The 15,068-nt window shown below is 41.5% G+C and overlaps 1 protein-coding gene across 13 annotated transcripts in view; it reads left to right on the top strand.

Moving 5' to 3' along the window:
• The window catches only part of UNC13B (unc-13 homolog B), a 205,800-nt gene that overhangs the window by 99,054 nt on the left and 91,678 nt on the right, over positions 1 to 15,068 (top strand). For 3 of the 13 annotated variants that reach the window (XM_039700720.1, XM_039700726.1, XM_039700723.1), the window contains exon 1: positions 6,319 to 11,397. The exons of 6 other annotated variants lie outside the window; for them this stretch is intronic. In XM_039700720.1, coding sequence (XP_039556654.1) covers positions 8,952 to 11,397 — 2,446 coding nt within the window. In that variant the 5' untranslated portion in view covers positions 6,319 to 8,951. Of the gene's footprint in view, positions 1 to 288; positions 853 to 6,317; positions 11,398 to 15,068 lie in introns of those variants that run through there. 4 more of the 13 variants (XM_039700721.1, XM_039700722.1, XM_039700719.1 and 1 more) reach the window with 3 other exon arrangements.

Here is a 15,068-nt window from a genome sequence, read left to right as displayed (position 1 = left end):
AAAAAAATCTTCTTGGAGCTGGTTAATTATGTTGAGTCCAGGGCTTTTTCCCCCAGCCCCCCTTCTCCACAGTCCCGCTGGATGCCAGAGCGCTTTTCCAGCAGAGATCCGTGCGCTGCGCTGCGCTGCCTGCTCTCGTAATGCCAAAGGAGTGCGTTTTGTCTTTAGTCAGATTGGCTCCATCAGTTCGTATTTCCTTCTGAATGGATAATAAAGTGGAGAATCATTTTGAGGCGAGGAGTGAAGCGGGGAGGCTGCGTGTGTGAGGAGCTAGGCAGTAGGCAGCTGACGAGGAGGAGTAAAGTAGCTGCACAGCTTTCTCTCTGCCTCTGAAGTACAATATTTTCTGTTGAGTCACATCTGAAGAGAAGGATGAAGTTTTAACTGTACTTGGTACAGCCTGAGAAAGGGAAAAGATGCACTGTGGTGGGGAACTAAAGGATTTCTGTTGAGGGATGCTCCTGGAAACCAAAAGGATTTCTGCATTTTTAGCTTTTGCAATCATTAGCTTCTGCTGGTTTTTGCTTTTTGGATTTTTTAGTAGCTGTTTGCATTTTTTATTCCCTTCAACATGCCTTCAACTTTACGTGATTTCTCATCCTAGTGCTGCTGTGGAATGGGAAACTCTCGGTGCCTTTAATGTTGCTTTCCCTGATACCTCAGATGGGACACCAACAATATGTTGATAATCTCCATAGTGAAAGTTCATTATCCGGTGAACCTTTAACAACATTAGGAATCCTTCAGGACTTGTATTTTCTATGAGAGCAAGCTGTTGTATTCTGTAGTTTTCTATTAATTCTATAAATTTCCTTTATATTTTAATATTTTGTTTTATTTTGAAGCAGCAAGGTAAGTGAAAGATTGGAACTAATGAAGTGGCTGGGTATAAACTGCAAGTAGGCAGCAACCAAGGAGAATTGCTCTTTATTTTTAGAGTGAGCTCTCTGTGTGCATGTGTGTGTGTTTACTTTAGCAATACAATAGCTCCATTGGAAGCTGACTGGATTTAAAAATGTGCTTTGTAAAACAATTTAAACTTAGTTTGTTCATTTGTATGCTCTATTTCTTAGTTTTTGATTTCACCCATTAGACACTAATTGTAGATTTCTTATGACTGATATAATTGAGGTTGTGTGTGTTTACTTCTCATACTTCTCTGTAAGGAGGGTTTGTATCTCAGCTGGAATTTGACATTGAAATCACTATGGGAAGAAGAGTTAAAGAGAAAGGAGCTTAGGGATAATTTAAATTTGATCATTTGAGAAACAAATAACTTGAAGTAATAAATTACTACTTTGATTCTTACTTAAATGTCAGTTAGAAAGGGTTTTTTTTTACTCGGCGTATTTGTCATTGGCCTGATTTCTTGTGCTGAGAAGCTTGTGAGTTGATGAGATGGAATGACTGGCATGCAGGAGTGATGAGAATGCTGTACAAGCTCATGAATCAGAGCAGATGGTGTGACTGTTTTCAGATATCTTTTCAGTTTTCATTCCATTTATATGGGCAGGTTTCTTTTCCTAATGGAGTGAGACTTTTGGGGATAAACCTAAAGACTTAATACAGAATGCTAAGGTCCTCAGTCCCTGAGATGAAAAGGAAAGAGCTTATAGAAGTAAAGCTGCAGTTTTTACCCAGGAGGATTTTAGTTGCCACGTGCTACATTTTAATATCATGAGCTGTAAAACCCTAATTATTCCATTTGCTGCATATGGTACCTTCATCCAGCCTGGCTGAACACTGCCAAGTGTCTGTCCTAAGGGAGTGCAGAACAGGTCACAGTCAGTGAGTAAGATTGTGTAGAACCAGTCTGTACCAGGGCTGTGCTCTCGCTGCCTGACAACAGAAGTAGGCTCTCCTAATTCATCACCCTGTACTGGTGAGTGCTGCCTGTGCCTCCCCCTGCCTGAATGTCCCTGTGAGCTGAGGCACTGTCACCTGAAAAACCAGCTCCAAACATCATCAGTGAGTCATCATAGTTTTGAGAAAATCCTTACTGTTGTGTGGTTCATGGTGTTCTTGTCAGAAATGCAGGACTTGGACAACTCACACTGTTGGTGCAGCAGTAGTTCAGCATTGGGCTGTAAGTTGGATTGCAAGTAGAGGAGAGGCACAGCACGTTCTGTTTCTGTTAGTCTAGGCAGAGCTCTTAGCATCATTCAGCATTTTGGTAACAGTGCATGCAAACCTTATTTAAGCCAGAGGTATTGTGTTTGTACTGCCAGTCTTGTCTGTTTTCTTTCTGGTTAGAGGTAGCTGAATAATCAGAAACCTTTCCCCAAAGTCTGGCAGACATTTCTAGAGTTTTCATTCCATAGCCAGCGAACTTGTCAGCATGCCCTGATAATTTTGTTTCGGTTCTTGGAGCTTTTTCCTTTAAACAAGAAGTTGCTCTTTGATCCTGCCCCATGTGTTCAATATAATGCTTTGTTCTTAGGATCCTGATTTGGGATAAAATCTGTTTTAAGGAACAATTAATGCTTTAGGTTGTCATGGGCAAGCCATCTACTGATTGATTCAACTGTGTACAAAGCCCTCATGCTTTGGAACTACTCAGTTCAGGATACTGTTGAACTTAACTATTTCCCCATTTGCTATCTACTGATAGCTGCTGCTCAGGTTTTGTCTTTTCTGGAAGGAAGTGAAATAACTTTTACATAAGATAGACAGAAGCAGCTGTGATGTCTGTTTTCAGTAGTCAGTTATCCCTTTTTGCCTTTTCCTCAGCACAGGGTTGTCTCAGAACTAGGTGGGTGCCTCAGATTAGCTGCTGCTCACCACGCATGAGCCTTTGCACTGCCATGGTCGGCAGCTTGCAGCCTGTGCCTCCCTCTGTGCTTGGGGACAACCCCTATTTCTGTCTCCGGATGCCGCCTTTTCCTGGCTGCCAGGTGGTGACAGACCTCATTTGTTACTGCAGGCGATGCATCACTGTGCCAGGCACTGCTGCCTCCAGCCTGCAGGAAAAGCTGGGATAGCAGGATGCAGAGGGAGTGAGCACACTGAGGCACTGAGGAATGGAAGGGCTGCCTGGTGCTGAGGTGCCCTCCAGGGGTTCCCAAGGCAGCTGGACATATAAGTCTGGATGTCTCAGTCCCACTCCATCTGTGCTCACAGAAGGGATGCTGTCTGGATGACAGACATTAGTCCCCATTTTACAGAAAGCTGAGACACACTTAACTTCTGAGGTGTCCTCTAAATTTGCAAGAGGGTATTAAGGAGTTAAGGCAGGAAGTGCTATCTCCTCGAACTACTACACAGTGATACTCTTCCATTGCATTGGTTTAATTTTATGCTGTTTTGCAACAGAAGTTTTTACATTGGTGAATGCCACGAACCTGCAACACTTCTGTGGGTGTTCTACCCTCATAGTTTGTGATTTTTACTGTTCCTTTACTTAGTAGCTACCCTGATAACTTGCTGGTATGGCAAAGTATTATTCAGAAGTGGGTTTTTTTTCCCTTGGTCAGCAGGCCTTGTGTAAAAGGTGAGAAATAACTGTGATGTGGGAGGTGCAGAACTGTGTTATATGAAGTGTTCCCTGGATCAATTTTCCACCCTGAGGATGACTGATTGACCTCACCTGACCTTTTGTCATTTCTGTCAAATTGCTCCCGAAAGGTTTTAAGTGTAGGGGTTTTTTTTCTGAAATGTGTCAGATGTGAAGGCTGGCTGTCATTGCATTGAAGTGTTTTGTCATAGTTTTTGCTTAGCTATATTGAAATAAATGCTGTAGGTACAGATACAGCCTGTAAAATATATTGGAAGTGTTTAAAAACTTAAGAAAGTTCTACAGATAGGGCTGGGATGTGGTTTTGCAGCTAATGCAGTAATTCCTGAACAGGAAGTGTTGAGGCTGGGCAGTAGAGGGACTGTGAAGGGGTTACCAAGGGACTAAGTAATAGTTGTTCTCCTCACATTTTAGTTTTATGTAAAATTATTGTAATCCTTTTGTAACTACTGTCTTTTCAATGGCATGAATATATTTCCTCTTCAGTCCACTGTAGAGTTCCATGTGTCTCTTCTGCATGTTACTTTCAGCCTAAATATCCTGAGGTGAACGTGTTTCTCAACAGTATGTTTTGTTCTCCAGCTCTGATGCTTTCTGCCCAGGTTTGCTCAGCCAGTATCTTGTTGTTCTGATTATCCATGCTAGGACTCAAAAGTTAGAATTTATGTTAATTATCAGAAGAAGGTTTGAAGAAAGACACATTCTCAGCAGCAAAGCAATAATTCCATGTTCAGGTATGATCCAACCCAAAATTAAATATAATGATATTAATTAGAAAATTGCAGGCTCATCTCCAGAAGTCAAACAGCAAAACTGATGATAACCCTTCATATCTCTGTCAAGCCTTGTTAGGATTCTTTCAGCAATTATTGTGTTTAAAAATCCTGTAATATTCTCAGGAAGAGTCAATGTTTCAGCATGCTGAGTGCTGGGGCGATGTTGCTATGGCAGCCTTAGCCATGATTTCTTTCTCTTCTAAATGCCAAAATTTTTTTCCCCACAACGTCCTGCATTTTAGTTATTGGTATTCTTCATGTTTAAATGGTACTTTATAAAGTAGCAAGACCATTTATCAGGCATTTTATTTATTATTGCTTTTTCTACTGTAATTGCTAGTACAGGTAATGCAATACCACTTTGTGTGGATGATACTGCAAATATAATCAAATCAAAAAGATTTCACTCAGTAGCATGAGTCAATAGCCAGAAAGGCTGCTGTGAAATGCTTTTCTGATCATAGTTAATTGTTTTTATATCCCTTTTCTGTGTTCCTTGAATACCAGATCTACACTGAGGTGCCAGCACCTTCTAACATGATGCTGTGGTCTAAAGGTATTTCAGTATTAACCTTAGTGTGATGAAAACCAGATAGCCATTAACAAGGAATGTCAGACATTGGGATGAGCTGCCCGTGGGAGTGGTGGAGTCAATATCCCTGGAGATATTTCAAAGACATATAGAAGTGGCACTCAGGTGTATGGTTTAGTGGTGGCCCTGGCAATGCTGAGTAAATTGTTGGATTTTATGACCTTAAAGATCTTTTCCAACTTAAACAAAGCTGTAATTCTGAAAGAATGATTCTATGATTTTTGAAAGATAAATATAATCACTTTAGCAGAGTTTTTGTGCTCTCAGGTTTTCTTCCACCAAAGTGCTTTCTGCCTGCTGTAGTGTGGGGCAGTGCTGAAGACACACAATGTAGCCTTTGTTTTTGTAGCCTTTGAACCATGCTGGTTCAGTGTCTCACAGAACTGAAGATGCTGCTCAGAGGAGGTTGCAGTCAGCTCCCCTCTCCCTTGTGAGAGCATGGCTCTCTGTTTTATGCTGTAAGCATGAAACATGGCTGATCCCCAGCTGATCAGCAGAGGTAACATAATTAGATTTTATTCCTTCATGGGATTTCTCATGTTCTTTTTTTCTCATTCATGGATGCTGGCATGACATGCTTTTACTCCTGTTGTCACGGCAAATCAGTATGTCAAGAGGAAAAGTATCTGTTTTTCATGTCTTACAAGGCTATTTCAGAAGTGTGTCCAGTGATAAGCTAATGAGATGTGCAGTGTTTGTGGTAGCTCACCTGTTTCCCCTCTCTAAAATCCTGATCTGTCAGCTTTGTCTTCATGGGAATAGCAAAATAACCCAAACATTGCCAAGTAAAGCAGCAATGTATTCCTTATGTTGAGCTTGAGGCTGGCTCTGTTTCGGGAAGTTGGGGAACATAGAAGTGGTAGTGCCTGTGCATGCTGCTCTCTAGCACGTACAGAGACAGCTGTACTGAACTGAGCATGGAATTCTCCTGGAAGGAAATGCCTGCTAACAAGGCAGTCAGAACAAACTGTGTGTAGTCAGTGAAGGCTTGCAACATCTGGCAGAACACCAGGATGCAAATATTATTTCCTAAAAGACTTCATTTCTTGTTATGTGTTAATGTGACTCCTGTAGTGGTCCTGGAGGAGAAAAAGACTTCATCAGGGATTTGCATCTAGATTAGGTTGGGTTTTTTCCTGGGTGAACCTGCATTAACTTTTGTTGTCACTTCACATGTCTGTGCTACAAAAGAGCATGGCTCTAACACAAACAACACAGAGAAATAAGGGATCTTCATAGGAGACAAGTTGCAGAGCACTTAGTCTGAAGCGTGGAAGGGGACAGGAGCACACACCCAGCCCTGGGTGGAGAGGAGGAGGAGAGGATGTGGCAGGAGGTGAAGAGACACTTTGGGACAAGCCTACAGAATGAGTGAATGCTTAGAACTTCAGGTGTGAGCGTGGGCTTGGGGTGGGGAATAGGAGGGTGGAAGCATGCAGGAGAGGGACAAAGAGGGCGATTCTTTTACTTGATTCTTGGCATTCCACTCAGTGGGCAGTGATTTGATCTTTGGTGGTAAACAGTGATTTCCGTTCATTTCCACCCACTGTAGAGAGAGGTAGAAAGGCTTCCCTCTGAGCCAGAGCTGCTGTCCACGTGTTCTTCTCTGGCCTTGTTCCCAGATTAGGAGGAAGCAGTTTCTGTCCTTCTTGGGGAAAAATGGAAACGTACTGCTTGGTATTTCAAGAGCTTGTCAGCTCTTGAAATCAAAGATGTGCTTTTGAAATCTCCAATGAAGTAGATACTCCTGTGTGTGTGTGTACACATACACACACATATACACACACACCTACATATATACATACAACTATGCCACAAATTTATTATGTAAATAAAAATGGCAGCATTGTACTGTTTGCACTGAGCTCCCAGATTTGGAATGACTGCAATCTTGGAAGTAAGTTTTCAGCAGGAAAAAGTGATTTCTGTAAAAAACTGCTCTTGAGTGTTGTAGCAGACAAAGGAAGTGAGAGTGAGCTCTGTCTTGAATTGATCTTTTTTTTAAACTAAGGTTATCATTATGCCCCTCCGGTGCCTTGAAAGTTGCATGCAGAAGGAAAGATGATGAAGACTGAGCTTTCTGAGGAAAACCTTGCACAAGCATGTGTAGGCTTTTCTCCTAGCACTCGGAGTTCAATATGCTGGATAATATTTGAAATTAGCATTTATGTGTGCTACCCTCAAGCAACATGTGTAGGGAGCCACAACTGTGGAGCTCTTTTTCTTGGCTGCCATTGGATCCAATTCCTTGCTTTCCAAGCAATTCTTGGAGATTCTCCAAGCAATTCTTCTTTCTTCACTTCTTGCGACTGGTGCAGAAGTGATTTTTTATGTTAAATATCAGTTACCCACTCGAGTGAAAGTGTCTAAACTGTGTAAGTGGTGGAAGAAGAGAGTCTGAGAAAATATTTCTTGTCAGCTCTTGTTTTATAAGGAAATAGTTCGATTTAAACAAACAAACAAACAAAAAAAACCCACCAACAAAAAAACCCAAAAAAACCCCAAAAAACCAAACAAACCCCAAAAAACCAACCAACCAAACAAACAAAAAAACACCCCAACGAATAAAAAAAAAAACCCCACCCAAAAAGCCCCACCAAAAAATCCCAATTAATTTTTCTATACCAATAGCATGAAAAATTCTAGAAAATTAAAACTTACTTTCTTCAAAGAAGCTTATAATCAATCTTACAGAGAATTTGTTTGGCCTACAAAAGGTATTGCCTTTGGTATAGAAGTTAGCTGAGATGCTTGATGAGGAAACTTAAACGTGAAGCACAGATGCAACCTCTTTTATAGCATATTAATTTAGCTCTTATTCTAGGGATTGGTATTTACAATGCTGCTTCCTCCAGATCAAAAAACATTCACTCCCTTCCTGCCCACAAAGTGAAACAATAAAAATGAAAGAAAGTCACCATAGGTCTTAAATGAAACAAGAATATGAGAAAGAATACGTGCTTCAGGCAGCAAGTCCAAACTGAATCATCAAATACAGTTTTGTTCTCCAGTCACCTTGCCTCCAGGAGGATCCTGTGTGGGTCTCTTGTGTTCCCTTCTCTCTGGAGGAAAAAAACTGGTTGTATGTTGCTTAATAAGTATGGCAGTAAAAGCACATGGAAGTTTAAAGTCCTTAACATTGTGGAGTTTTTTTGTTTTTATTTTGCTCGTTAGAGAGGGGATTTAAATTGGGGAAAATAATCAACTGCAAAATCTCCAGAGCTGGAGTAGAAGTGACATGCAGAAGCTTCATGCTGTCAGCTCAGCCTGTTTGTGCATATGCTGAGTGTAGCATATTTAAGTGCAGGTTAGTTTGGGAGCTTGCAAGCGTTGAGGGATTTTTTTTGTTTAGTTCATTTTCTGGATTTTTTTTTTTTTACTGCTTCGTAGCAAAATATTAAGATGAAAATACTAAAATAGAGAAAGGTTTTACTCCTAAAATCTGTCATGCAGTCTTCTTGCCACTTTACATCACTTTGTGCAATTCCTGTGGGCTAGCTGGTACTGCGCCAAGTTAAATTTGATTTCTGCTTTGGTTTGAAGAAAGGATGAAGATGTGAACTTGAAAGGAGAGGAAATGTGCAAGGATAGAATTTATAATGTCAGAGCTCTGCATTTGGGGGGTAATTAAATCACACAGTGCGCAATTGCCAGGAGCTCAAGCTTGAGATTAATTTGCAAACCTGGTAGAAAAACGGCCACAGAATTGCTTTTTGAATTTGACCTCTTTTTTTTTCACTCTCTTGAATAGAAGAAGGAGTAAGGAACACAACAAGAACCTGATCTGGGGAGGTGGCCAAAACCAAGACAATGTCTGTACATTTTAAATAGCACATCCTCTTTCTGTCTGATTTTATGTGTTTGCTGGTTTTAGTTTCTGGGGTTTTTTTTTATTCTTCTGCTTAAGTTACCTCGGATATTTCTGTCTGAACCAAACTGTAATATTTTTTTCCCCTCTTTTGGTAGCTGCCTCATGACAGAATAAAAACTGGATGCAAGTTGTGCGTTGAGAAGTGATTGATGTGTGCTTGTGGAACTTGTAGCACTATGAGAAACACAGGTGCAGCTGATGATGTTTGCTAGAAGTAGATTGAAAAAGCAAGAAAATGAATTTTCACTTCTGCACAGAAAACCTGTTGTAAAACTGCAGGGCAGGAAGCAATTCCGGAAGCAAAAACTCCACTTGTTTCTGCGGGACAAAATGAAGAGGCTTCTCCAAGGCCAGGTAGATGATAATTCAAACCATGCACATCGCTGCCAGCTCTCCCCAGTGGAGATTGAATCAGACATGTTTGTTTGTGGAATCAACAGGAGCTCTCCAAGCACTGAATTTTCCATGGCTGGAGGGGACTTTCATCAGGATGGAGGACATGATTCCAAGGGAATGAGTGAAGTGTGTGTTGGTGAAGTGGAATTGAACTGGGGTGGCTACGTAAAAATACCATGTTCAGTTCAGCAGAACAAGAAGGACTCGCAGGGAAGTTCTGATGGTATCACGCAGACCTCTTCAGAAATAAAGGGCAGAGGGTCTGAGGGGCAGGACCTTTCTTCCCTGAGCATTACCATGAGCTGGAGGGATACAGCTGAAAGGCAAGGGCGCTTTCCCAAGGAAAAGACCATTGCATACAAGAGTCGTAGAAGGCAGTCAAGAGACCGCTCAGCTGATGTGGTTGATTATATTGTTAAAGAGCTGCAGGGAATAAGTCGAATCCAGACAGAGATTGCAGAGCTCCGTCAGCACCTCACCTTGATAAAAGGTTCTGTGGATGAAGTCTCCAGCTGTGTGGACACTGTCTTGAGCGAGATAGAAGGCCTGCAAGGTGGTTCCGGTGGCAAAACCCAGGGTACACATGCTCAAGAGCCAAAAAGGGAGGTACAAAAGGAAGAACCAGTGTTATATTTTTATGGCATCCCAGAGGAAGATGGTGAAAACACAGTAGAGCTTATCTGCAGCTTTTTGTCTGAATATCACTGTTTCAATGGTATTCAGTGCAGTAAGTATATAAAAGATGCTTATAGGTCAGATATTGGTACAGGCAAGCCATTAATGCCAAGACCAGCAGTTGTGAAACTTGTGAGTTGTGAACAGAGAGACTTTATTTTACAGAAATCTATCCTTCTGCAGAGCTCAGGGGTCCGGGTTGCTACCAGTGAGGAGCAAAAGAGGCAGAATGGCCAGAGGGGCCAGAAAACAGATTCAGTCTCTTCTCAGTCTGGCTTTAAGAAAAACAACCAGAATTTGGTGAATCCTGATGGAGCTCAGAGAACTGATGCAGCTGGGCACCATCAGACGGACTCATGCCAGATTAAGTATAAAAGCACAAGTGGGAAAGCAGAGTGTGCAGGGGAGAGACTTGATTCTGTGCAGAAGTCAGCCTTGACCAAGGAAGACACCTTGATACTTGAAGCTGGAAAGGAAGTACAAACAATAAGCTGCAGTGAGCAGCCTTCAGATGACAGGGACATGTGTGAGGCCCTTGCTGAACCTCCACAGGAGACCACTTCACCTAAATCAGGTGATGGAAATCACTGCTGCTCATCTGACTCTTCAGGCCATGCAAGCCAAATGTGTGCTTCAAGTAATGGTAGTGAGCAGAGGCTTGACACTAAAAGCATCACTGAGAATTCTTCTTCTCTTCTAGAAAAAGATGAGGGGATAACCACAGAAGAAATTGAAACAGACTATGATAACTCTTGCAAATTTACCAGTGCAGAGAAAGGTGATGTTCAAAGAGAAGATGTTTCTAGTGGGGTGACAACCATTAGCTATGATCATACAACAGATGAAATGGCTGACAGTAGTGACAGCTTGAAAGATATGATCCAAATGGACCTGAATGATCAAGATCCAACTGATCAGGTCTTTAGGGATGTCCTGGAAAATTCCCAGTATTTCCTTGACCACTCCCGGGACAACATTGATCTTGTAGACATGAAGTTTTACACTAATAAGCTTGGGAAAGCTATTCACCACTTCAGGTCTGCTCTGCAAGTGGTGTTCCATAAACTGGAGACAAGTGATTCTGAAATCCTTTTGGAAAATGATAGTGGCTTACAGATGGATGATGACAACACGCTTATGCTGACCAGTTCAGGTATGGGTGGCAGCTCTGACTACTTTGCAGAAACCCCTCCTAGTCAGTCCTCTGAGAGCCAGGCAAACGCAAATGTCAACAGTGAAGCATCTGCTCAGATGCAATTTGCTCCTTCCAGTCTTTCTTCTGTTTCGCATGAGCCTCCCGTTTCCAGCGTGCTGCCATCATCTGTCTGTGAAATCCCTGCTAGGCAGCAGTTACCTCCTGAGGAGCTTGGAGAAGGTGGGAACAGTCTGCCTGAACCAGGAAAGGAGTGCAGGCCCATGAGCCTTGACAAGGTGTGCGCAGAGACCATCTACCTGAACAAATGCATCAACAATTTCAAAAATGTGCTGAGGGAAAAGAGACAAATGCGTAGGAGACTCTTAAAAGAATTAGCACAGGAGGGAAACTGGATTTCTGCTGAGGAGACAAATTCAGGTAAAATGAAAAAAAATGTTTTTAAGGAGATGTCAAAATCTGGTATTTGTGCAGCCAGAGGCCAGCACTTCGTTCTGTGGGTGAACTGTGAACATTTTGTGAGTTTATTAAAAGTTGTGAGGAAATAGTTACAAAGACAAGTACATGTGCTGTACAACAGTACTGACAAAACCCCCTAAAATTTACTGTGTAACACACTGAAATGCCAGTTAGCAAGCTTCGACTTTTTTTTTTTTCCTTTGAGAGAGGAAGATTTGCAGAGCTTCTTCCAAATAGCAGGTGTTAAGGTTTTTCGTCATAATTCGTGACTTGGTTTCTTGTTAAATATAATAGCTAAGACATGTGATAACAAAGTGTGCATTTAAGCTATAAGTAGCCAGATTGCAGTTTTGAGAGTTGAGTGAATCTAGACTTCAAGTGACTCTATCACAAAGTGGGAGTTCTCAGTGTTTAATCACTCCTAGATGTTATCCGAGTAGAGACCTTTAAAATAATAAATACTAATAATAATAATAGCAAAAAAATTGGAACATTTAAACTTGTATTTTGGTATTGTTTCCATAACTTGTCTATGAGATGGAAAATTTTTTGTTTCTGGGGAACTACATCCCTTTTTCCAGCACAAATTTTGAAATGTGTAACCAAAGCAGATGTGAGCTGATACAGTGGTGGAACAGTGTTGCTAAACCATTTCCTGAGTCTGTGGGAGATAGAGCTGACTGGCATCTTTTGATGGGACATGTTTTGACAGCCTTGGTTTGGTAAAACAGAACCTAAAGTTGAAGTGTAGGTCCATCTTCCCCCTTCCTCTCCAGGCAGTGAGAAGGCTTCCTCAGTGTCATCCCTATGAGTCACTACACAGTTAAGGAAAGAGGCTTTGTTTCAAGAGTGGAAGTTATTTTAGCTACATCTTGAAATCTTCAAGTACTTGTTGTGGACCTCCTTGTATCAAATACTGTGTTCATTCTTCTTGTAATTGTGGAAGCTGGTCAGAATGATCAGAGGGCTCCTCTCCCTGCTGAAGGAGTCATCTAATGCCAAGGGCTTTTCCACTGACTCTGCTTTCACTGTGAAGAAGCAATCTGTCAACCCATACTTGACTGCACCAGTCATCTTCTCAGTTATGCAGATCATAAAAGCTGGTAATCAGCTCTCTGCTTTCTTATTTTATACAAAGTCTTTAGTATAGAGTTGGCTCAAACAGTAAGTTTTTAATGAGGGAAATGATGGGATTTGTTAGTGGGCTTGGCACAGATACTTTTTTTTTTTTGGGTAGTGCTTGTATGGTGCTCAAGTCCTGGACATATGTCCTAATTTTAGAACCTGAGGGAACAGGCAGTGGTTTGGATTAGCATGTGCCACAGCACAGCAGAAGTACTGAAATAGCCTATTTCTGAATGTGAGAGGAGGCTGCTCATCTCAGCAGAGTGTGAGCAGCACAGGCATGTTCACAAGGCAAGAAGTAGCCAAAACAATTGAGAAGGAGGAACAGAGCTGTGCTTTTTACCTTAGATCTGGCTCCAGGGTGAATTGGGATTTCTTGTCCTCTCTGGTTCCATTCTTTTGAACATCGTCCAGTGATGTGACAAAAAATTGATGGCATTTGTGTGCCACTCCGATAAAGATAGATCTATAGTAGATTTGGCAATTGAAGCTATAAAATAAGTGTGTGATGAAGTCACAATGCAGGAAATGTGCTCTGAGAGACAGAAGGAATCAGAGATAATGGGAAAAGTGGATGAAGGATAAGAAAAGCAAGACCTCTGGGAGAAAACCCTGGAGATGCCAGGAAGCAAAGCAGCCCAGACCCTGACAGCCAGACCAGGAAGGAGTTGGAACTAGATGTTCTTTAAGGTCTCTTCCAACACAAAACATTCTATGATTCTGTGACTCTGAAACAGTGTTGTTTTGGCATGCATTTTTCAAGAAAGAGAAACTGCAATTCTATGTCCTGTTTCAATGTACTCAAGTTTGAGTCAAGCTTTTATTTTCTTCCTTTGGAAAAAGCATCATACCTGGAGTGCAATGAAATGTTGTTGGTTTGCTTTTTTCCTCAGCTGTAGATGAGTGTTCGTGTCTTACTTTAAAAATGTAATTTGTTGTTAATAGCCTTTTCAGTTTTCAAATAAGGTCCACTGAAAACCCAGTTCTGCAGCTGTTTTCTGGTTTTGAACCTAAACCTCACATTTGCTCAAAAGTTCAGTTCAAGGTATTTTCTTAAATGTGTTTGACAGCAGCCTCCAGCAAAGGAATGGAAGATAAGTTTGAAGGTGTTGGTAAATATGCATGTTTTGGTGAATCAGAGATGATGCACTGGCATAAAGGTTTAAATTATTTATAGTTGAACACAGATGCAAATTACTGAAAGAACTTGGAACTTGGCAGATGCATATAAATAATTGTTGTGTTTAATTGGAAGTCAAAAGAAAAAAAAAATAAAATATCCTCTGAAAATCTGAGGAAGCTTTTAAAGCTTGAATTTAAAAAAAAAAAGTGTAGGTGAAGTAAAAAAAAAAAGTGTAGGTGAAGTAAAGCCCTGAAATGCTAGACATTTTGTGATATTTAAGGTGACTGCTCAAAAGTGAAATTGTGAAAGAATTCTGTGATCAGGGTTTAGCCAAGTTAGTCACCATTGATAAAGCTGTGAGTGCACGTGCCATAAGACACAAGATTTTAAATCTGTGTCAGCAGTTACTCAGAGCTTTGCCAAATGTTACATTTAGCCTGAAACTGTCCCTAATTGCCTTAAACTGATGGGCCTCAGAAATCAAAGATGAATATGGATTTCAAGTCAGAATGCTTTTTTTGTGTTTTTTTTTTTCTTAATTATCCAAAAATTAGTCTAATGCAAGATTCATTGCTTTGTGTTTGTATAAAAATAAGTTTGACCTATATTTGAGAAGCTCTGTTGCCCTGAGGTCTTAAAATTTGGCAGTGCTAGCCTGTGTCAAGGAATTTTCTGTGGAAAATCAACCCCAAATGAGCCGAGTGAATACGCTTTTGAAAAATATGTGGTTTGCATATGCTCACTGGTAGCTTGCTACTGTTGAGCTGTTGCATTGCCAGAGACTCCATCTGTCCTCAGTGTTTTCCAGCTGGGGGCTAAAAGCAGGGTTTCCCTGCTCGACGTGACTGAGAGCCACAGCAGACCTGAGAGGGGACACGAGTCCGGGTCTCCCGCATCTTCTGCGCTTCAAGACTCCACAGGAGAGGCCAGGAAGGAGTAAAGTTCAAAAGCAAAGGAATTTAAAAAGCCAGGAATGAGGGATGCCTGGATCTGCCTGAGACACACTGAAACCACCCCAGGGACCAAGTCAGGAGAGATTTGGCTTGGGTTGGAAGGGCTTGGGGTGCCTGTGTAAAAAGAAGGACAGAACCAAAGGACTTGGTGTGGAATTGTTTCTGTCTAGGTGAGAAAGTTTTGCTTAGTTAAACAGGATGGGCAGGATTACTTCAGAGAACAGTCAGAAGGGTCCATGCCAAACAAAGCACGTTCCCATCTGAGTCTGGAAGGGACTGCAGGTTTCCTCAGTTTCTCCAGGTCAGCTGATCTGTGCAGAGCAGACTGCCAGAACACAGCACTCATGCCACACTGGTGATTGCAGCATCCTGCTGCTTGTGATTTCTCCTCCATTAGCTCCAAAGGTGTAGCCTGCATGGTGGTCCAGAGG

This window comes from Passer montanus, unplaced genomic scaffold (genome assembly GCF_014805655.1).
Source record: "Passer montanus isolate IOZ18808 unplaced genomic scaffold, ASM1480565v1 scaffold143, whole genome shotgun sequence".
NCBI lineage: Eukaryota > Metazoa > Chordata > Aves > Passeriformes > Passeridae > Passer > Passer montanus.
The sequence above is the reverse complement of the archived record's forward strand: the minus strand, read 5'-3'. Positions and strand labels throughout refer to the sequence as shown.